This window comes from Callionymus lyra, chromosome 2, assembly GCF_982586985.1.
Source record: "Callionymus lyra chromosome 2, fCalLyr1.hap1.1, whole genome shotgun sequence".
Lineage (NCBI taxonomy): Eukaryota > Metazoa > Chordata > Actinopteri > Syngnathiformes > Callionymidae > Callionymus > Callionymus lyra.
In genome coordinates, this window is record NC_141819.1 from 18,529,778 (window position 1) to 18,555,218 (window position 25,441).

At 37.9% G+C, this 25,441-nt stretch overlaps 1 protein-coding gene across 1 annotated transcript in view; it reads right to left on the bottom strand.

Annotated features, from left to right (window-relative positions):
- Positions 1 to 21,750, bottom strand: part of LOC148085773 (cadherin-2-like) — a 68,690-nt gene extending 46,940 nt beyond the window's left edge. The window contains exons 1-2 of the mRNA XM_087783861.1: positions 21,619 to 21,750; positions 13,922 to 14,060 (exon numbers count right to left, since the gene is read on the bottom strand). Of these exons, the coding sequence (XP_087639987.1) occupies positions 13,922 to 14,060; positions 21,619 to 21,660 (181 nt within the window). The 5' untranslated portion in view covers positions 21,661 to 21,750. The remainder of the gene's footprint in view (positions 1 to 13,921; positions 14,061 to 21,618) is intronic.
- Positions 21,751 to 25,441: the final 3,691 nt, after the last annotated feature.

Sequence of the window (25,441 nt, forward strand, 5' to 3'; positions counted from 1 at the left end):
ACATTAAATTATGTGACTGTTGTTAAGGGCAGTCGAGCAAAAAGAAAGGCGAAAAAAATCCCTAAAATTAGGCCATGACTTTTATTAAGCTAAATAAGCTGCAATTTTATTCTTGTATATAAAAGTTTTTTTCAAAACATTTCTTCAACTAACTTGAAAAACGTAATGTTTTGAGGGATTAATGTATACTCGAAAAATTACACACAAAAAGTAAACAAGTGTTATGTTGAAATGTAAATTAATAATAAATACAAAATATATGTGTTAATGCATTAGAACCATTTATACATGATCATACTTTGACATTACGTTTCTGGGTAGAGGAAGGTCTGGACCTAATACAGATTGATGGATGGAAGGAACATAAGAGTGCATATGTTCATCAACTTCTTTCAACCCTCTTTAAGATTTTTTTCAAAGACATTGATTCGTGAAAATATCAGTTATAACAGCAACAATAACATCATCCATCGATCCAAAACCTCTGCATTATTAATTAGGTATTACAAATGTCTTGATTAAACATGCTTGGCACGATACATACAAGCCATAACATCTGTAAAGAGTTTTCTTGTGTGTGTTGTTGGGAACTTGTTGTGTTGCGATACTTAATCAGAGGAAGATCTGTGAGACCGAGGACACTTCTTCCTGGAAGACACGGTCCGGATTTCCGAATGACAGATTAGTAATTGCAAACCAGCTTGACATTAAGGATGGCAGTTAGTGCAGCGAGAGGACAAAAAAAAAAGAAAAGAAGTCCTTCATCTGAAGTTGGATGTGTTTTTGTGCAGAGCCGGAGGGAACCTGTCACCCCAGATTATAGAAAAGGCCTGGCGGCGTTTCTGTTAATATTATGACCCGTGAACCCCCCAGAACCCTGGGCCCACCCACCAGCTCACACCAGCAGACCATGTCCTGAGAGGGAAATTATTAACGGTCATGTAACTGTGAGAATTCCTATGATTGCTGGAGTGTTGCACGCTGGAGGGCACTGTGGAATGTTTCAGGGTTGTGGCCAATGTCATTGTTCTTTTTGTGCCATTGTTCGAGGCAGGCCACGATTCAAAGTGATTTGAAGAAATTGACCGATGATTCAGGCCTAATATAGGAACACAGTTGAAAGCTTGGATAGTATGATTCATATATAAAACACTGTTGTATTAATGTTGTATTAGAACAGGGTCCAAACCTTTCCAATGGCCCAAGTTTCTAAAAATGTGACATCATACCGATAGTTATCCCCATTTAAAAGATACAAAATTAAAAATGTATCTTCAACCAGTTCAACAAAAAGTTGACAACTTCTTGACAGACAGAAATAAAAATATTTAGCCAGGATTAACAGATTTACTTCGTGGCATTTTTTAATTTGATAAATTATGTTTCTTTTCACTATTTTAAAAAGTTTTTGTTTTTTTTCTGGTTGAAAAAGGAAGCCTTTGACGTGATATTCTGTGGTCGTCTTCATGTGGTTAGTGTGGACAGAGCATCTACTCCATCTTTGTACAGTGTCAGATGGTTTAAGATATAAAGACCATCACATCAAATGTTATTATGTATATAACTTAGATTATTTTATTAAGATGAAACTGATTTCTAAAATACAATAAATGTATAAAACATTAACAACGAAACATAAATCATCTTTGTCTGGTTAAACAACCAGAGGTCAATACTTAAGAGTCTAGAATAATGTTTATGATATTTTCAAATCTCACGAAAATACAACTAAAGGCACATTCAGTATCGACACATGTGAGAGATGATGATTGATGTTCATTTGACAATAATAATAAGGGATAGTGTGTGTGTAGCTGTCTACCTCCTTATTATTTAAACAGGATTAAACATCACAACTTGTTGTAACTCTACGTTGCATTGATGCTACGAGCTAATGTGAGTCTTTGTGAGTCGGTGTGTCTGAAGGAAGACGGTGATGAGCAGGAACCTTAATCGACCACGACAGCCCCTACAGGTTTTATTACCCCGCTATTAGACAAAAACCACCTACACGTTCACTAACACACACCGGCAGGCAGACAGCACGCCCTTCTCTTGGGCTTACAAGGCAGAACACAATCCTGCACACACACACACACACACACACACACACACACCAATAAACGCTATTACAAGGCCGGAAGGCTGAGAGCTTGCCCACGTACACAACATACTCCCACGTGCACAGACACACACACTCATACAGATGTTGTCGGTCGGAGAGGACCGAGAGAGGACCTGTCTGATGAATCAAGTCATCAAGAGCGACCGAGGAGAGACTCTCCTTATGTTCCCCCTGCTGACCCTCCATGAAGACAATCGTCAGGAGGAATCTCTGCTTTCCAGTCACAACATTCGGCTCATTAGTTTGTTGCTCCAACATTTTCTCTTCCACTTTAAAGCCATAATGTCGCTGGAACTGAGCGTTGAAGGATGCAAAACAAAAAAAAAGGAACTTCAATAAGTTTAATTTTAACCTAAGATGGATATACATCCTGTGTATGTTGAGTATACCGGTACCAAATTGGTACCAGGGTACTGAGGCACTTGAAATGGTACTATATTGTGTTTGGATGCTGCAAAACAAGCTCTGAAAGAATAAAAATAGAGCGAGTTCGTACATATATTATTATTATACTTGTATTTTCACTGGGGGTTTTAAACTTTCTGCCAGACATGGTGATATACATTAAATCTGAAGTGATCCCTTTATTTTTTCCGGAGCAGTAAAATACATATGTGCATGATCTTTATAAAGTAACACATGTATTTGACATACACATTAAGCTATTTAATAGCTTTAAAGATAAGTTACTTTTTCTTATTTTCTTATTATTAGTGTAGTATTTTTAATGTATGCATTGAAAAAGCTTGTCTTTATGGTACTTTATTCATTTTCTGATTAATAGGTTACAGTTCAGAGAATTTCTATTAAGATAAAGTCAGTAATGACCCTTTTCATTTAAAAAAAAGTAGTGAGAAGTATCGTAAGTAACGCTAACGTTGTTTTTTTGTGTTATTAAGTATAAATATCAGGTAGACATTCACCAAAGATTACAGACACCAATTAAAGATGGGAAAACAGACTAAGCACTTTCATTAAGTTTTATAATAGAAGCTCCTTTACAGTTTACGATACTTTTGCAGCTTGTGCATGCACATACTGTATATACATATAAATAATTTGGTTAAATTCCTGTGATTTGACATTTAAAAACATAAATATAAACATTTCCAATTGAGTTAAACTAATTGTGTTAAACTGGAGTTCTAGAAATGCAGATGTAACTTCAGTACAATGTAGTTCTTCAGCAGCAAATGATGCTCAATATGAACCCCCGTGTCTTGTATGAAAAACAAAGACATATTTTCTTAACATAAGAATATTTTTGTCTATTATAATTTCCCTGTCAAGAACCTGGAAGCAAGTCTTCTATTTTTTTTTTTTTTTTTTTAGTCAATCCAGTTTTCGCTTTGAGCTTTCCAGTATGATCCTCCTCCACTCCTCCTGAATCTTATTCACTGCGGTACTCATCCCACACCACTGCAAGTGTTCACACACACACACACACACACATACACACACACTCACATGTCCCTCAAGCCATGACACTCCATCACGCCCACGCCACATCCAGCAGCGCCCACAACACACCCACGCAAATCTTCATCCGTGAGGCTAACAACTGTGCCGGTGCAGCAATTATAGATTTAAGAAATGATTAACCTCCTTTAAAAAAATGATTTTCTTATTCAACTCCAGATCTTATTGCGTTAAAACATCACTGGCGTGGTCTGAAGTGGCAACAGTCGGAGATTGTAAATGCGAGTAGACGGTTGAGCGTGATGTGAAGCAGCAGAAATGTACAACAATAAGAAGGGATGTGTTGAAGCGAGCTGTCAGAGCCAGTAAGGCAAGGAAGTGTGTGTCCTCAGTATTAGTGAACATTGAAGAGGGAACAGAAACCATCACCGTCACACATCTCCTCTTTTTTCTTTTTTTTCTTTACAGGGACCGAGCTGTTGCTGCACAGATGGTCACTTGTAGGTCAATTTAATAGTTTCTTTGATTAATGTGCCTGAACCATCACTATTAAACCTCGGCTTTCTTGAAGTCCACGTCTCTTTCTGAGAGGAAATCCCGGAGCAGACGCTCTGTTCAGCGCATCATTGAATCCTGAAAACATTAACCTGTACAAGTGCAAGATGATGCATGTGCAGTATATGTTAATTTAAATGACTTTCACGGGACTCCTGATGTCACATTTTAATTCTAAAGACACAGTACTGCTTTTTTTTTTAAATGCAATAAATTCCACTCTGAAGCAAGATGTTGTCCATATATAGATAAGACCATGACTAGTCTCGCCCTCACCTTGGTTGTCAACCGAAATTACAACAAAATATTTTCCTTAACAAGCCATTATCATGCGGATGGAAAGCAGACAGAACTTCAAAAATGGTAACAAATAAAAAAGTATAAATAAACAGCGCTTCCTAAATAGAAGTTAGATAGATAGAACTTTATTGATCCCTCAGGAGGTCGAAGTATGCTATAATAATGGTTTTACAGAATTTAAAACCACAATGAATTGAGTTTTTCTGGATCGATTTCACCACAACATAGTGTGGCGCTTTCGATAATATGGGGTAAAATGAAATTCACGGAAAAATAAATGAACTTAATAAAAAAAAGAACAGATAACGGTGTGTTTTTCTCAAAACAAATTATTTAGGCTATACAAAAAATAATGACGCAACTGTTTGTGGTGCTGCACGACGAACATCCACACCTCCTTATGTTTGGCTCTCAATTGTACGTCTATATAAATTCTGTCGTTACACTCCAACCTTGAAAGATAAACACAACATAAGAGTTGCAGAAGCATTTTCTTTTTCGATTCACGCTGGTTTGGAGCCGAATGGAGACGCTCACATAGACAACAGTTCATTAGTTGGATGTGAGCTCAGCCACTCAGACATTCTAACAGAACACAGCTGAGAGGCAGAGACAGAGATGGGAGGCAGACAAATGATCCGGCAGAACACGAACAACCACAACCGGGAAAGTACTTGAGCGTGTACACACATACACACACGCACACACACACACGCACATGCAATTATACAGTACACATTCCAGCTGTATCCGTGGACCTCGGAGTGGCACCGCCAGGGTTTTGTCAGTTCGGCAGAGATATTATAATGAGAACAAGACCTCCTTCAGACACACACTCACACACACACACTCACACACACCAACACAAGCTCCGGCTTCATGATGTGGTCATTCCGTGGTCATTGAATGTCTCATGTTGACCGTTCAGCCGTTTTCTTGAGAAGAGTAGGGTGAAGAAAAGAAGAATTTCAAGGCGACGCGTTATGAATCATCTTTGAGGGAAGAGCACTTCCACATTTACTTCAACATGATGACATGTGGTTAAGAGTCATGGTAACTACGGAACCACAGTCACGGTACATGACACTGTACAATTCTGACCACTTTCTGAATTTAAATACACTTCTGATTTAAATCATTACTTTTCAAGGATTGTAAAAAGATGATGATGTAATGAAATAATCTTTAATCTTTTAATTAATTAATTATAAATACTGGTTGACTTTCAGTAACTTGTTTATCCATCATATCATAGGAATTTGGAGGAAAGTAAACACTTCTCGGGTCTGAATTTTCTCCTCATTAAAGCATGTTCAAGTTCTATTCTAACAACGACCGAAAGGGAACATGTTTCGTGAGCACATTCTTCATCAGAAATAGGAGGTGAATTGAAAAAGCTCTGTTTTGCATTCATGGCGGAGAAACATTCCCAACAATAAAATACTACACTGTGTGCCAAGACTGTTACAAAACACACATGAATTCTACAAATACTGTTTTATTGATCATCTCTCCTCTCACAGTCCCGGGAAAATCTTTCTACACACTTTGGATTCATCACTTCGAGAGGCCGTTGATGGCGTCATGGTGAATTCCCTTTCTCCTGGCCAGTATTTCCACCTCACATGCATATTCACTCAAGACGAAGTGCAATTCAATTCACAGAGGGATTACTCAGACAGTGAGGCTGATAGCACGAGCCTGGCTTGCACCGGCTTCAGCTATAACATGATTCTTTGTGTTGCACTGGAGCTACATAAGGGCTGACTTGGGCGTGTACATCATGAATGACACAGTCCTCTCAAGAAACACCTTGTTTATATGACTCCATTAAAGCTGTATTTCCAGATGATCGATGTAATGCTTTGTTCGTCTCATGTGAAACCTACTATTGAGTTGTAGGTCTTTTCACGACTAAGCCATTTTCTATTCCCAGCTCTCTGTCCCTAGTTAACAGGATGTTACATTATGCTGTGGATTTATTTCGAGATTCTTACATTTCTAAAAATATCTCTAGCGGGTTTTTGCTGTAATTGGAGCCTGTTTTATTGGAGCAATTTATGCTAATTTATGAATGTATACTAGTTAAATTGAGCTATAAGCAGTTAGAAATGAGAAGCCATCATAATAATGTACATTAGCGGTAAAGTGTACTGCTCAAAACATCTGGTAATTTAATTTAATACCGTGGACCAGCAGCTCAAGTTCACATTACAATATAGAAACCGTGTTTTCCACTTGTTTTTTGCATCTGTATGAGATTGTAATGGACTTAGGTCTATCTAAATGAGATTTTTGATGCAACACATGCCTTTTGGCTGTAGCTATTCTCAGTTGATATAACTGTATATACTCTGAACTTCTTCTTTCTCTGGTGCAGAATATGTTACGAACTCAGATAAACCCTTCAGGGCACTAATGGTGTCATCTTGATGTTGAAACCAAGCCACATGAGCGTGTCATGAGCCAGTTCAGCTGATACCTTTGACTCACCACACACAGAAAAAAGGAAACTGTGGCCCCATGATCCCGGAGCCAACCTCCTAACGAGACCCCGGGAGATAGAAACAGAAGCAAAAAGACGTGTCGAGAGAAGATCCGGAGTCACTCCGTGGACGTTGCCAAAAAAGATGGAGGCGATGATATACGAGGCCGTAGGAAAGTAGGACAACCCCCCAGCCAACAATGGTCAGAAGGCACTATAACAGAAGCAGGAAACACCATAACATAAATGATCCATACATGTGCGTGAGAGCAGATTTAAAGGAACAGCAAGATATCTGTAGCTACAGAGAAGGTACCAGTCAAAGTGTCCATTTATATCAAAGCACTCCACGAGTATTGAAATGCATTAAGTTACTGATGCTTTTTTATTTTATAATGTATTATCATCCAAACATATATATATTGTAATATAGTATATATGATATAATTTAACATATCGACATGTGTTAGAGGTGCTGGAACAACAAATGTCTCGAACTGATCTTGAGAGCGAAGTTAATACTGTATATATCCACCATCTATTCTACAGTTTTCCTAAAGGTCTCCTATCAACTTCTGAAATGATTTTACTTTCCATCCATCCAAGTCTTAATAGAGGATGACTAGTCTTCTCATCCTCTATGGCAGTGATTCCCAACCTGTGGGCCGTGAAGGTGTTGCAAGTGGGCGGCAAACTTGTTTCCAAAATGGTATATTTTTTTTGTGGGAGGGTGGATGTAATTACATACAAATAAAAATACACATAATTATGTTTTGAATGTTCAAAATTGTTAAGTTTAAAAGGAAATTAAACATTTTAAAATATTGTTTTCATTATACGTTTTATTCCTTCATATTGTACATGTGACAAGGAAATGAGAACGCATTATAATTCCTTCGTATTTATGGGGTCAGAGGTGGGCCGCAAAGGTCTTTTGAGACTTAAAAGCGGGCCCTTAGTTGGAAAAGGTTGGGGACCACTGCTCTATGGAGTGCCAGAAAAACCAACTAACTAAATAAACCAGAAGGTACCGAGTGCATACCTCCGCCAAGGAGGCAAATCTAACTTCCTTGTGTAAAAAGGTGCACAGTCCAGCCTGTTGGGCAACTTAAGCGGTTAGATTTATGTTACTTCCTGAGTTTCTAGAAATCTCATCCATCAACTCTTCATAATGTTGAATGACCAAAAACATCACATTTTGAATAAATGAAAGCATTGTTTGCTATTTTTAACAAATTCAAGTTTTGAAGAAGAATAAGAAGTTAAGCAGAAGTTGGTAGGAGCCAAACAAGTGGACTTGAATCTTCTTAAAACCATAAGAAATCCAAAATTAAATTGAAATATGTTGAGTCTTATGAGTTAATCATGTAAACTACCTACATAGTGGAGGTAAGAATGATGAAGTGTCCACTCACCTACCTTCATTTTGAGGAGAAACACTATATTTTGCATGTATAATAAAAGGCTTGTATCATAAATAATCATTTATATGAAATAATGTATCTGCAGAGTCTGTGCTTGTTAATGATATTGTGTTGCTAAACAACAGCTTCACCTCATTTTCCCAGGGACGGATGGATGGATGGGGAAAAAAGGGCGGTCGTAGCAGTGAAGCTTGCAGAGCTCAACAGGAAATGCAGGATAGCGACTGACCTCGGCTTGACTCACGCACACTCCTTCCACAAACACACATTGTACACGCGGCAGAGCAGGAACCTTTGTGAAAACGTTCACATCGACTCACACGTACTGAGGAAAAACAGAGCGATGATAACAAACAAAATGAGCCAGTCACTGCAGTTTGGAAGAGGCCAGCACATCAATTCTCTGACAATGATTAAACACACACACACACACACACTGAGCAGGACTGTCTGTGACTAACACACACACGCAGCTGAATCAACTTCCCAGTGTATTTTGGTTTCCTGGCGAATGACGGTTGATCACACTGAGCTGTAATGATAGAATTCACTTTTCAACAACACAAGTCATCATTTAATCACTGTTAAAGCACTGGATGAGATTTGAAAGAAATGTTTTGTTTATATTTTCTATGAAAGTCTTATTCCGACTCTGGCAGTGGCACTAGACCAACAGCCTATTGAGTAGGTTTTGACTAGAGTTGGTTTTGAAGTGTCCAACAAGATTAAAAATGTACAACATAGCTTAAAAAAAAAGAGATTGTATGAAACCCTCACTTTTATTTTGCTAACTAATGCCCATTCTGAGCTGAAGATCCATTTTTAAATTACATGTATAGTTAAAAGTAGTCATGCTGCTCTTTGACTTTTGGCATTTTAATCTAGTAAAATAAATATTGACACAATCATTGACACTACACGGCCACAGAAACAATATTTGTGAAGGGCCAGCCCTTTACTAGTTGGAAAAACTAGACCAATGGGCTTGTTGTTTTCATAAGGTCTACCTAAAGAATGAGAGAGCTAAAGGATTCATATTAATTCAAACAGCAACAATGGAGTTTCAAAGATGGCAGGATTGAAATCTATCACCAATCAATTACCAGGAGGTTTGGATCACCAATCCGTTTTATAGTAGTATATAATATATTTACTAGTAATAACAATAATAATAATAATAATATATGTTTATTTATCCTTCTGATTTAATTTGTCCACGTTACACCTCCGCTGGACTGTAAAGTTGCTGAATGTAAAAAAAAAAAGAGACTGATTTAGGCGTAAAAGGAAGCCCGATAAAGCTTGACGTGAAAAACAACATTATCAAATAACATTCCCGGTTCCTCCTGCCGTCTGTCCGAGAGGTCAACCTGGACTCTGACCTCATTTCCTTCTTAAACGATCCCCCAGACAGCCGCTCTGTCACCAAATAATTATATCTGGCTTCCATCCGCTCATTAATTATTCACTCGCTCTTCCTCCGCTCAGATTCAATGATCATCATCGGTCCGACACCGAAGCGGAGTTACTGCTGCCTAGAAGTCAAACCAATGTATTACATCATGTTTACATGAGAAAAATAACAGAATAGAATATAATTCAGATGTGATTTTGATCATTTTCATGTCAAAAGAATTTAACTTGAACCAATGACCAAAATCAATATACATGCATCAGATTATTTATAAATATGTGGAATCTCAAAGGGATCAATTCCCCACACAATGTTGACCTTTATGCTGCTCTGACGCGACTCAGAAAATATGGATTTATAATTGCCCACATCCTACAGAGATATTACTGCTGGTCAATAAATCCCTGAAGGGTTAGCGCTGGTTCATGATGCTAATCGTGAATAGATTAGATACAAACTCTGCAATGGATTTATAAACATCCAAAAAGTGAAGGGCAAAGATACTGGAATCAAATCTACGACTGCAATCCAGTGAAGTGGAGAAAATGATAATTTTTGGGGCGATTTGGTCCCACTTGTCCTTTTTTTAAAACAAGCCAAAGACTGAACTTGCTGTGAGGACCACTTTATGATGTGACAAGCAAAACATAAGAAACAGATAAAGTGACATTGAAAGTCATTGTAAAGAAAAAGGATAATCTCCTCCTTTCCCATTTATAGATTATCAACTGTGAAAAAATAATATTATAATTAAAGAAGCACAACAATTGTCAATGAACTTCTTTTTAGCAGTTGGGTAAATTATTAAACACTCTCTGGTTAAAGAGAACTCCTTTTTAAAAATCAATACAATATATGGTTATTCAAAATAAAGTAAGAGTTTTAGAGACTAGATGCACAAACACATATCCTTGCACACAAAAAAATGTCTCACACCCTTTGTGAATAAGGATCACTAACTCAACATCAATAAAAAAATGACTTGTTGTAGAGCAATATATGGACTTTTAACGAATATTGTTTGCATGCATTTCTGTTTTAAATGATAAAATCAGATTCCAGCGACAGCTCACGACATGAATCCATTATCAAGAAACCTGTAAGCCTCAAATTCCAGCATCTCAAGACAAATGCAGTAAAACAGTCCTCTATCTGGAACTCTACATTATATTTCACAGAGCAGTAGGGCTGCACGATATATCGAAAAAATATTGATATTGGCACGTACGATATGCATATCAAAAACATGTGCGATATTTTATCATTTTTTATATATATTTCTTAAATGCACACGTTGACCAATCAGTGTCACGTGATGTAAAGTTGTCAATTTGTACTTCTATGTCTCGTTGTTGTTTACGTCTCGTCTGTGAGCTGTGCAGCGCAGCTTGCTAGGCCTGGTTGCTATGGCGACCCGTCTTGCTGGCGTGCTGACTAAGCTCAGTATATACACGGAAGTGAGACTAACTTATGAGACTCAAACGTGAATGATTCAGTCACTCGTCTCTTTCAACATCTTTGCTAAAGCAACATATTGTAAGTACTTTTTGTCTCGTCTCTTGTTGTTTTCTTATAAATTTGTGTTTCTTATAATTTGTGTAAAAACAAGTGTAAACCCATCTTTGCCGTATGCTAATGAGCTAAGTTTAGTCAGGTCATCTGGTATATGTGTGTGCGTGTACAAGGGGTTGGGATTTATTATTGATTTGGGGATATCGCGATGTGCTGGCGGCTCCTCTCTGATGTCGCTCAATTTCGCGGGAAACCGATGCAAGTCCCGCGAAACTGAGTGTTATAAGTGATATTTTTCTCCGATCGTGTTGGCACTGAAGCACGGACATAATCAAAGGGAAATATCGCATCGCTTTCCTGATCCAATCCTCACAAGCAGCGAGTCTTCCTAACACATTTGTGTAGACGTTTGCACATTGTGCATTTAATTAGGTGATGTCAAAGTGGCTGATAACAAGGAGTCACTCCTAGCAGTACCGCCTCTCTGTGCCAATAACGCCTGATTCAAACACTTCATGGAGAGGTTTGCTACTGAAGCCGGAGTCTGGGTCAATGACCATGATCCTACTCCCCCCCACCCGTCCCGGTTTAAACAAATATCCACAGGATTGATGAAGATATATTGAGTAACTGAGAGAGACAGTGATCAACATTTCCCTGCAGACTTCAGTTTGGTTTTTTATCAAGATCCTGTCATGATCAACGAAAAAAAGTACTCTGTAAGATTTCAGGGAAAAGGTTAAATCTTTGGAGGAAGATTCCAGAGTGTCAACCCCACTGCTATGTAAACATCATCTTAAGATGAAATCCTCTCTAATGAGGTCAAACCGAGTGTGAACATTTACCGGACGACACGTTTTCATGCCGTTCTCCAGCAACAGAATAAACAGAACATGTTGGTCCGAAGCCAAATTGTGAAATTATGGGAAGTATGGAACAGGGAATGTGTCTAATGAGCACTGTTTATTGTTATTGTATCTTGGAAGCCATTTTGTATTGCAAATATGTGTTGAAAACAAGTGATGGAACAGATTAACGGTAACTCTAAATGATGCTCCGTGGCCAAGATTTCCCAGAGAACATCATGTCCACACGTTCTTAAGAAGTCCGTGAAATCCGAGTTTAAAATTAAAATCTAATTTTTTCCTTAAGAAGCCGACCGACGATTGTTTTGTGTACAGTAATTCTCTGACTAAAGAGCCCACCGGAAAATGAGCTGTATGTGACTGGAATGTATGTGTTAGACAGCCTCCATCAAGATCGTGCCATATGCTTTATCTAGTCTTTTTGCATCGTCTCAGTTCTTTACGCTGCCATCTCTAACATCATCATACCATCAATAAATCGATGCCAAGCTACGTGCAGAATATTCCATCTTCAACAATGGTGTTTAACTTAAAGGGGCGTCATATACTTTCAAGTGTGTGACTAGGAAATTGACCGTTCAAACCAAAATAAAGAGTATTTTTCTTCTTCTTGTAAAATGCTTTTTGGTGTATTCTACTCAGTGCTTTCTACAAAGGGCCTTTCCAGGGTCATTCAACTTGTAAAAATCTATAGATGAATAGCATCTTCGATTACATTTGGAGCGTGTGAAAAAAGCAGCAGCATTTTTCTCCGGAGATCATGTCTGAACCGATACCGACAGTTTAATCGCAGTTGCAACATCACACTTTCTTTAGTTACCGTGGTGATGCCACTACTTTATATCAGCATCTAAGCGCATCACACAGGAAAGAAAACTCAAATGCAAAAAGTAGGATCTTTCGTGAACATTATTTGTTCCATTGCACAAGTAAATTAAAAAAGGATTATAATTCCAAGATGTCATCTATTCTCCTCAGAAAGTGCTTTATATTGAATAAAAGAGAAGTACTTAAACAAACAACTATCATTAATGATGCTATAATGGTTTCTAATGGAAAAACCAACATTCAAGTATCAGTTATCATCAGTAATTTGTTGGTAATCAAATCAAGAACTCAATAAATGGAACTGTATGGAATCAGGTAACAGAACGTTTATTTTCATGGCATGGATCAGATTAGGGTTATTTGTATTACAGTTCATAAGTGAAATATGTGCAAAGTTAAAGTTGGTATGTCTGTAGGAATCTGACAGATCGCCATGAGACGAGCAAAGTGAACGATAAAAGCAACTGAAACGACAGGTAACTGGGAGTATTCAAGCATCACACCCTTTGAAAAAGACCTCAAAAAGACCACAGGAAATCAGAAAAAAAAAAAGATATCCCGGACCATCCACAGCCAATTGCACATTTTCATCTCAACCGAGGAACATTACATGTGAGAATGAAGTCGAGTGTGGTGGAAGGATCAGGTGTTAGTCCAACATTACTTTAAGTGCATTATAATGGGATTCAGAGTCAAGTTACAGAAGAAGAGCCTTTAACTGCAACAGGAACATGATGATAATGACCGAGTGAACAGTGTGTGGGCTCAGTGAGTCGTCCCACTACACTCTCAGCCCCCCCATAAAAGGTCAACCCCCTCCTAAAAATCCCCCCTTCTTTATAGTTCAAATACCAGCAGGACTCTTAAAATCCCCACCCACCAGCAGGGAGGGGATTATTACTGGAACTGTCCCATCTGTGTGTGGAGTCTGTGTGTGTGTGTTGTGTTGTGTTGTGTGTGTGTGTGTGTGTGTCTGGGAGCACAAGCACTGACCGTTGAAGACAGCCTGTCCCTTGGCCAGCTCTTGGTCCACTTGGATGACATATTCCTCGCGAGTGAATCCCCTCACGCACGGCGCCGACCCACTCGGCTTGCTTGACGACCACGTCTCCGGCTCGCCAGCGACCGCGACCTGAAGAAGAACACAAACGTTTTGTTAAGGTTTCAACGCAGTTTATGTTAAGCTGGATATCACAAAATCGTGAAGCCAAAGTGAAATGTTTGTAATCCCTTTTTTTTTTTCCCCCCTCGTGCTCAAACGAGAAAGGAAAACTACATTTACATCTTGCCGGACAATTGAGGATTTTTTTTTAAGTCAAAAACTAAAAGTTAATCTCATCAGACATTTCATATTTATTCACCCGTTTGTCAAGAAGCCTAAAGATGTACCACTTAAAATAAATGTGTTAAATAAACAGTACCAACTGCGATGGAATGATGAAATAAAAATAGTCCTGATCGGATTAATATACATAATTGTCTGTAATTAAGTAACTTTTTTTCAAAATTATGATTATAGTTTAGCAATTAAGTATTAAAGCTGAATAGAATTTTATTGAAAGCTTGTAAAAAGTAATTGTTTTGTTCTATTTTATGGAGTTCCTTCTGTTTTTTTTTGTTCGGCTTGAGTGTATGACTGCAGGCAATCTGACAAAGTTGCGGACAAAGTTCCGAAACTCACAACTGTCTTGTTCTTGATCTCATCACTCATTGGTTTGTGGATTAACTTGTGGTTTCTGTCGTGGTCAGTGCCTGGACTAAAGTAAGATTTTGTCTTTCCAGCTGCGCCACATCCCCTGTTTAGTGTGGGACAAAACGTTTATCATCTTCAAAATGCTCTCGATTTTGACATTGTCACTTTGTTTGTCAAGGATGGCCGTTCTTTATATATATATAATCTATGGTTTTATTGCTTCATTTCACTATTTTGCCTTTTTTTTTTTTAAATATCTTACTAAAACATTAATTTGCTACTTATTTCCAGTATTTCTAGCTCCCGTTAAGTTCCCAGCTACAATGTGTGTAGGATGAGGACACTCTGGAAAGGTTGTCATTTGGAAACCGGGCTACTTATACTTAACTAGAGCTGATTTGGTGGTTAAAAAAAAAAAAACACCATCTTTTACCGATACTAACTGCAATTCAGTATGCGATTTATAATTAATATTTATAAAATACATATATAGCCCCAATTTTAAGAATCTAAATAAAATAGCATATAGAATATGTAAACCTGTGGATCTCCAGGCACAGAAAATAAAAGTTTTGGCTACACCAATGTGATATGATATATGGAACATGTGTATTTGTAGAGGCAAAAATGAAAAAACAAATAATAGTACAGTAAGTTATACACAGTGTAAAGTGAGTGTGGCTCTGTAAACCTCAATCCTAGTAACCCTACCTAACCCTACTGTATGGTTCATAACCCAAAAGTGTTTTTGCTGCTTAAAAGCACAAACAAATACAAGTTACTATATTCACTCCAGTGCTAGACAGGTGTTCTGAGGAGGAACTAGTGATGGGTACAAAAATATACTTCTCCTTCCGTTGGCGTGCTGTGACTTTCAAAGTACATACTGTCGCAATTAAGTATTTCGTTATTTCAGCATCTCAGTTCAAAAACGCCTCTCAAGACAAACAAGCGTACACTTAAAAAGACGCAGCATCAGTTTCAACAACCATCTGTTACTAGACCACGGTTTTGAAGCCAATCTGCCGTCACGGCCCATCTTGAAAATGGCAAAGATGTCAAGTCAACCATGCACCTATTATACAAGCTCAGAAAAAAACGATGTGCAGGCAGTAAATGTGTTTTTAATGCCATTAAAAGGCAGTTTTTGTGTGGTCTTTCTAGCAGTGGTCGGTGCTGATGGTTGTCCAAATAATAATTATCTGTGGGTGATCAAAGCTCATAGCCAAGGAACATTTTGGTCGCAAAGAACACAAACGGAAAAGTCCAAAACCCATAAACGGACAACGAGACCATCATTCCGCTCGTAACGTCTCAATGGAAGCCACAGCCGACAGCATCCGTGGACGTAAGTGGCGACGGGGTGATGGATCGGCAGCAGTCACGGGTCACAGAGCACACTATTTGGCACAAGTTCTCTCAGAAGAAGAAAGGGAAAACTGACGAAGTGATTTGGAACGCTGCCACTGTTGAAAATAGAATTAAAAAAAAACAAAAAAAAACACAGAAGACGACCAGACAATTATTTGCCAAACGCCATTTTAATTGGGCTTATTGTCTCACTTCGCCAATATTGTTTGTCCAATTGTATATCGTTTCCAGTTCAGCACCAGTTCATAGCCGAAGGAGCATCATTAACCAGCGAGAGGAGCCGCAGACGAGAGCTGCAAATAATTGGAATGATAATTAGTGTCTAGACATTTGTGTCACTAGATTTCGGGGACATGGAACCCACCCACCTCCAAAGACCCCCCCCCCAGCTCCCTCCCTCACACACCCGTAGTAGCATCTGTTGTGCTGCGTTAGCTTGAGTGGGCGTCGGTAAGTGATTAGAGCAACGAGCTCAATGATTTGCTTCCACTTGACCCAAAAATAAAATTAAAAAAATCTCGAGTTCTACAAGTCATCGCGAGCGGCGCCGACATGATCCGAGCACAAGTTTGAGCTTTCATCTCATCCTTTATTAGCATAATGGGCGCACACAGAACACAGTGTAGAACTTGACTCGTGTCATTTTTCAACAGGCTTCAATTTAGAGTGTGTGTGTGTGTGTGAACAAGTGTGTGTGCGTCTGTGTGTGTGAACAAGTGTGTGCATGTGAGTGTGAGTTTCATACTAGAAGTGTGTTCAGGAGATTTGGATATAGAGGAACAGAATAAGTGTATTATGTCATGTTATCTTGTGTGATTTCAGCATTTTTTAATTTATCCTTTTTTTCCATTTCATTTTTATTTTTGTCAAACCAAATTCCTTTTATTATTTCTTGAAGTCATTGAAAGTTAATATAAATGCATCATGTTTTTTTTGGTCTATAGTTGTGCGTTTGAGGGGTTAATGAATGCTTTAAAATCGTCCAAATAACCAACTAATAACCAAAATAATACACAGTAGCACAAAATATATTCACTTATTTAATTCAAGCTTCAGTTTCTCCCGTCATAGCATAACACAAGACTATTATATCTCCCCAAAGTGACATATTTTCACATTTTCATCAGTCAAAACCTCTTTTATTACCATTTACCTTTTTATAACATTAGGCAAATGCTTGACTAAATGCAATGCAACTCTTTCCCTCCTTTGTACATTTATTAATAAAAAAAAAAAGCACTTTCTATACATCTTTTATTTTCTAAACAACATAATTATAATGTCTTTGCATCAAATCAATTCCTATCAGGTTCCCTTTTCTGTTATAAAGATTTGTTTGACATCTATAATAGTATTTGTCAATTATATTTCCGAAATTGTCATCTTAATTTTAACTAAAAACTATAAAAAATTAAATTCTCCCTCTGGAAGAAAAGAAAAAAAAGACATCCCATCATTCTCCATAAATCTCACTCTCAAAGAGAACTCTGTAGTTACATCTCCTATCTGACTAACAATCACACGACCAATCACTGCATTTCCTGACAGAAGGCAGACCTCAGATCAGATCAGTAATAGTTTCCCTGGATTGCGGCAGAGCGGCAGAAGATTTATTCCCAATATTGAAATGGCAGCTGCAGCCTTCGACTCACTTCCTGCCCCAATAGCGTTTAATGAAGGAGATTTTAATATTGATCTGGCATGAATGGAGTTTTCACCCTCGCAGTAGATCCGTCAAGATGACACGTGAATACAAAAGGACTGCTGCCACACACACCACACACCAGTAGATTCTACACAACACTAAAACAAAAAAGAAAAACAACTTTACCTAAAAAAAACAACTTCCATGTTGGCAGTACTGGACCCACAATCACTACACTAAGCACCTTAAGTGCACTTAGCAAACATGACACACTCATTCAATGACAGACTTGAGTAATAGTGACACACACGCGTCACCATGAGGTTACACAAGGCATGAATCATCATAGAAGTAAAGACTAATGTTGAGGGCCTCTGGTGCTGGAGATGATAGGGCCTGAGACACCTGAGACACCCGAGGTCTACAATCAGCACTTCCATGTTGATGTTAGCTCAAAGCATGAGTTGAGGAAACAACTTAAAACAACAGCTGTCAAGGTCACTTACATGTTGTCATTTGGTTTTATTAACAGACATGTACTTTTAGATCTTTTGGGTGTTTCTACTCACCCTCATGTCGACCAAGGGTTGGGATTATTTTCAGAGTAATCTGTTACTTTTTTGGAGTTATAGGCTAAAATTGTTGTTCATTTTAATGTAACGACTGAAGCTCAGTTGTCTTCATTTTAATTTTCTTCACTTACAAACATCCTAATACCTCCATGGTACTCGTCTGTAACGTCCATCTTGTGTTAAAGCATCGGAACTAGGAATTGTTCCGAAAAAAAGTCTATGTTTTAATATCGTTTTTAGCAAAAGCTAGTAGGCCAATAGTTTAAATCTCACACATGTTTGCTGACACATGCAATGTGTTTGAAAGAGGAGATGGTTTTATTAACCGTAATGTACTTTTAGATCTTTTGGGTGTTTTAATGGGTTAAAGTTTCATTTTCTACTCACCCTCATGTCGACCAAGGGTTGGGATTATTTTCAGAGTAATCTGTTCATTTTTAGCATTATAGACTTAAAATGAGTTTAAGTAAGTTTATTTTTAATGTAGCGACTGGAGCTCAGTTGTCGCCATCTTTGTCAAAAAAGACACTTAAAAACATCCAAATACTTCCCTGGTGCTCGTCTGTAACGTTCCATCTTGTATTGAAGCCTCAACATGAGGAATTGCATGGAAAAAAAAAGAAAATGAAGACAACTGAGCTTCAGTCGTTACATTAAAATGAACAAACATTTTTGCCCATAACTTTAAAAAAGGAACAGATTACTCTGAAAACAATCCCAACCCTTAGTCGACATGAGGGTAGAAAATGAAATGTGAAATTGAATCATGAACACAAGTGTGTCACACAGCACTCAGACCTCCACGGTGTCACATAAGTCTGTACATCTGTAAGAATGAAACGGTTCCAACATCCTTCAGAGAAAAAAACAGCAGAGAATTAAGTAGTGCCGTTTTCTTCTAGAGATGAAGTCGTCACGGCAACACCCTCCGAACCGCTGAGCAACTCCTTCCTGATCAACTCATGAATCTCATTCAAACTTCCTGAACCAGGTAGATAACCTGGCGCCGTGATTGATCCGCCCCGCGATGACTCAATCAGGGCGACCCCTGCCACCCCCGATGGATGAACTTTCATCCGTCGGTGCTGTTCGACACCCTCAGCGGGATCCCACTGATCAAAGAACGTCGCTCCGGAGTGCCACGCTTGCCTTTTTTTTTTTTTTTCCCCCACTTTGGTTCTCCAGTGGAGGATTAGTTTAGAGCATGACCTTTGACCTCTTCACACAGCACTGACCTCGCTATTGATTTGGTTTCAACGTGTTTTTGGCACACGCCAGTCGATCACCGGTTTGTTGATTTTATGGAAATCCTGTGTTTTTCTCAGTCTTATCTTGACCTTTAAAGTATATATTTCATTGAATATTGTTTTGATTGTTTAAGCGCTTTGTGACCCTGGTCTGGAAAAGCGCTTTATAAATACAAATGTCTTACTTACTTACATTTTTCACAGATATTCAAGTTGATTTTTACAAGTTTCTTTAAAAAAAACAAAAAGTTTCCATCAAGTGAGAAACTAATAAACACAACCTTAAGACTTAGAGTTAAAGTGTTAAGGGGTCAAAGGTTATATTCCAAAATTATATTTTCTAAATCACTATTGAAGGAACAGTAACATAAAGTTGCATTAAAAAAAGTTCATTTAAATAAAACAATGGTTCATTTTCTAAAGTCTGTTTGTTTGTTTTTTTTCCAACAGAGCTGAGCGCATGAGCAGCAGCAGCAATTAGCGGCCATACGTGAGTTGAACTGGAAAGCTATTAAAGCTTCCTGATTCCAGATGGAACTACCAGATCGCCGCCACAATTGAATCATTCGCTCCCCGTCCTCGCATAAACATTTCCTTCATCCATTTATCCTTCATTGGTATCACCTCCTCGGCAGAGGTAATGGGACGCTAGGAAAAAAACTAGGGAGGGCATCACATTAGTCGTCACGACGACCAGCTGTAGTTCCAAACACCCCTCTCTTGATAACACATGCAGTGCCTCAGCATCGCAAACGCTCCTCTTCGGCCAGAACGCCAAAAAAAAAACAGCTTGGTAAGCATTCTGAGGAGACACTTTTTCTTTATGCCTTCAAGTTCTCAGTGAGGTCATTTAAACGTTGTTGTGACAGGGCGTTGGCAGCTACCCCGGGGTATGTCCTGACATCAACTTTCTAATTTTATGAGATCATCCAACACCTGTCGTAAAGACCCGCGTTTTTTTAAAACACAACCACACAAGGGCCCTAAATCTTCGAGGAATCGCACCCACGATTAAATATGTATTAACCAAGACTGTTCGTAACCAAAAAATATGAGTCAGATTGAGATAGTATCATTTTATCCACTTTAAAGCTGAGCACACCGTCCTGCGGGGGCCACATAAAATGATCTAGCGGGGCCGGACGTAGCCCCCGGGGCTCGGGTTGACAATTTGTAATGTACCCACCCACTAGCTAAATGAGGCAGAAAAATAACTGCCTCAAAAGTATGAATTAAGCCACGATGTCAGACGATAGAAAAGGTCAAAACGTTGTAACATTAATGGCTATGGTTGAAGAGGAATACTTTGATCATAGTAGTACTTATGACGGCTCGTTTACAACTAAGGTTTTGGGCGTTTTCATGAAAATATGTCAAGTTATACCAACTGTAAGTTGAAATTACTAGTTTTAATAATTCAAATGTGACCAAAACCTGGTTATTTTTCATTCGGATGATTCAGATCTTTTGTATAAGTTGATCTCATTGATCCATCAGACATTTCAACTTGGAAAATAAAAGCTCAATAAACTGTGATTTATATCAAGTCTAAAAAAAAAGAAAAGTAGAAAGACTTCTTCTTATCCAGCCACTGCAAGTTTAATAATAATGTAGGTGGTCTTTGACAGGGGCTCACTTGTGACCAGCATGACAATGTCTCAGTCTGACCACACATTTAAGGTGATCTTAGGAGTAAAAAAATATATAAAAACTAAATATAATATTAAAATAAAAATTTGAAGTGATGTTAACATCTATCAGTTTAAAAAAAAAACAACAAGCTATTCGTGTTAGAAATAAACGTGGATTAACAGTTGAATTAACATGAATTGTAGAGATATTTTTATTGTCTACTTTTTAATTCTCCATTCTTCCATTTTCGGGTCAAGGACAAAAAACACCCCCCAAAAAAAAACCCAAAAAACCTTCTCTGATCGAGCGACCATACAAATGTTTAAATAAAAGCACGGTTGACATCCTGAGGAACACACGCCGTCAGATGCTGCGTCTCTTCTCCTCATCCACGACCCTAAACTCCAGCACCACTGAGGGGGGGTTTTAAAAAAAAACGGGGTGTCCAGGAGAAGAAGACTTTAAACCGCGGATAGAAAAACACAAACGTCTCGCCGAGGTTCACCCGCAGAGAGAAGTCGCACTTGTACCTGCAGAGCCGCCATTAGCGTCCACATCCCGAGACCATGCATGTCGAGCAGCTTCCTCTCGTCCTCAGCACAGCGAGTCCCTTTTTGCCGCAGCGGTGACCGAACGCGTGTTTTAGTTCCCGGAGAGCCCGAGCGGCATGTGGTATCCTTGCGTCCTCCAGCAGCACTGGCTCGAGTCTGGCAGCTCTGCCCGGCTCAGAGCCCCCCTTCCCCCCTTACGCCTCCGTGACCCCCTCTAGCGGCGCCGGGAGGACCTGTCACGTTAAACGAACCATTAGATCTGTTTTTTTTTGGCTGCTTATATTCCAATATTGTTTTTAATTTAATTGCCAATAAATATGTTCTTCAACCAAACCTTTTTTTTTATTATTATTATTTTTATTAAGGTAAGGTAAGGTAAGGTAAGGTAAGGTAAGGTAAAACTTTATTTTTTAAACTTTATTAAAATTGTTTTTTTCCAACCAGCATTTTTCATAAACAATAAAAAATAATAAATAAAAATAAAATAAGAAGAAGAACATAAAGAGAAAAAGAACAAGATGACACAATCTAAGTCTAAAGATAAAAACAAAGAACATAGATCAAAGAAAAACAACAAAGACAAAGGATACAAAGACAAACATAGAACAGAACATCCAGATACTTTCACTCCACTCCTGCCCCCGAACTCAGAATTGTACAATTTAATAGCCCAAGGAATGAATGAGTCCCTGAGTCTATTTGTTCAATACTATACAATACAGTATACAATTCAATACTAATCTTGAACTATTCTAAGCCCATAGAGCAGGGGTGGGCAATTATAATTCTTCAAGGGCCACATTCAATTCTGTGAATGTTGTTAGGGGCCGTCAAGCAAAAAAGTAAAAAAAACGAGAAAATCCCTCAAAAAAAAGGACATTTGTCATTAGGGCCGTTACATTTATTAAGATAAATAAGTTGCAATTTAATTATTGTATACATGTATATATATATATATTTTTTCAAAACATTTCTTCAACTAACTTAAAAAAAAAATGTTTTGAGAGATTAATATGCTTTGGTATGATCTTCCTCTCTCTTTGCGCTTGATGGCAGTCTACTGACTCCTTTAAGAAACATCTTAAGACGTTTGTATTTGTTCAGGCTTTTCCTTGATTTTCTGGAACTCCTGTTGTGTTATCAGTTTTAGCTTGACCTTTGAAGTATATACTTTATTGAATATTATTTTGATTGTTTAAGCGCTTTGTGACCCTGGTCTGGAAAAGCGCTCTATTAATATAAATTACTTACTTACTTACTTAATATATACTCGAAAAATTACACACAAGAAAGGAGGGTTAAAGTAAATAAGTGTGAAAATGTAAATGAATAATAAATATTAAATACATTTGTTAATGCATTAGAACCATTTATACATGATCAATCTTTGACATTACGAGGGGCCGCATAAATATAAGTCAAAGGGCGGCATGTGGCCCACGGGCCGCACTTAGCCCAGGTCTGCCATAGACCTACAGTTTGATAAGATGATAATTTGGATCAGCCTAATATTGAAGACTTTAGTAAAACGGCTTTGATATTATTAATAGTCGAAGAGCTCCAAGTAAGTAAGTAATTTATATTTATAGAGCACTTTTCCAGACCAGGGTCACAAAGCGCTTAAACAATCATAACAATACTCAATAAAATATATAATTTAAAGGTCAAGATAACACTGAGAACAACACAGGAGTTTCAGAAAATCAAGGAATAAAATGTCTTAAAATGTTTCTTGAAGTTGCAGGAGGGACACCCTGGACAGGTTGCTAGTCCATATTGACAGACGTCAGCTCTTGGGCTGTGGAAATCATGTGGAAAATAACCATTTTAAGTTGTATTTATTAAAACCGGATTAGAGTTTTTTTTTTATTATTGTCATAGAACAGCATTGTTTGTACAGTTCTGTGCAATGAAATTCGATATTTGCATATTTTACACTGTTGGCAGAAAAAAAACACACACAATAGAACAAACAGAACTCGTTGAATTGTATTGATTTAATTGATTTTAAAATGAAATGTAGAATTCCAAGTACAATAAAAACAAAAGAGTATAAATCAAATTACACAAAATGAATGTAAATTAAAAACGAATTAACAAACGATGAATAAATAATAAAATAGGAATATAAATTGATGGCAAAACAATAGAATAATAAAAAGTGTTCTTTTTGTCATTGTGCAAAAGACACTGTATCGTTTTGCATCTTCACAGCTGTGTCATGAGGCCTGATCGACCCATCACTACTATTCTCTATATATGACGATAGGGTTTTTGATGAACCCTTGTGTTGTCTCTGGGTCAAGGTGAACGACCTCAGCCATTGAAGCCATGGAGGTCGTTCACCTTGACCCAGAGACAACACAAGGTATACAACAACAACAAAAAAAATCTATTTTTGGGCTTGGGGTCACCTTGAGCCTGAAATATCAGAGGTGTTAATGACTTTTATTGTCCAATTTTGTCATTTCTGCAAGTATTTATTGCCTCTCAAAGACGTGTGTCCAAAAAAAATGTATAAAAAAATACATTAATTCATTTTCGGTGCTGGTTAATCCCTTATGGGGGTCGCGGGGGGCTGGAGTCCACCCGAGGTTCTTCAATAAAATCCTAATTTAGCCTTTTTTTATTACCTAATTTTATACTTTTCACTCTTTTATGGTTCCTAGATGGCTCCTATCAACTGACACTACATTAAATGTTGCCCCTGAGAAAATGTAATTGTTCACCAACACTATATGTTGTTGGACAGTGAGATGAAGGACAGTAGATGCAAAGTTGTTCAGGCCAGTAGAAGAAATGCTGTGGTGTTGAGTGTAATGAAACAGAAAAAGGGCACAAAAAACGAAATGAGAGGTCAATGGCAAGTCTTAATGTGGTTTTATCAGATCACGTACATGAGGGAGTCTCAACATCAGAGCTCAGCGCCTTGTGTCGGCCACACACAAGTCCACATTTAAGTGAACGCGTTAGATGGTTTGTGGGTTTGCCGTGATCCAAACTGCCGGCCTGGGTGTTCAACTCCGACCCCTGCGTCATCCCTTCATGTCATCTTCAGTTCGAGTCAATATCACGACCTGTCAGGGTAACAGTGTTCAAACCTTTTAACACCCGGGGTTGATTAGAAAAGCCAACAATACATTTGGAAACTGCAAGTAAAAAAGTTTTAACAGTGAGGTTGATATTTTATTTAAATGCAGGTTCCTGTTCAAGAATGTCTTTTCAATAAATACTAATGTAGTTTGACCTTTGTCTTGGACCACATTTAAAATCCTGATTAGATTATAACTAACTCTGAACTGTTTAATAAACATTGAATTCATGTAGAATAAACAAGTTCAAGGTCAGAAGCTATACAAACAAACATGAAATGAATGTTATTGAAGCTTCAATGTCCTGTTTTACTGTTGAAATGTCCATTATTTTCTCATTTTTACTGGTGTGAACAAATGATTTACCAATCATTTTATTTAGATTGTCAGCCTACATCTTTTGTTTTTGAATTTCAGATGAGTCTCAGCCAGAAAGAATTGATTTTCTTTAAGGGATATCTTCATATGCATGCTGTGAAAAACAAATCCCCACCAGCTGGACATGAAGATTGCTGTGTCGCTCAGGATGTAGAACTCGATTTATTCAATTCAACGGCTCCCACCTGAGTAAAAAAAGGAGTCGTTCGTTGAGATTTAAAGCAAGATATTTGATTAAATAACGTTTATTTTAATGGGCTGGGACTGTTTAATTATGAATAGAAATCCCTTTTTATCCACAAATCCTGCTCTCTTTTGTAAAAAGGGAATAA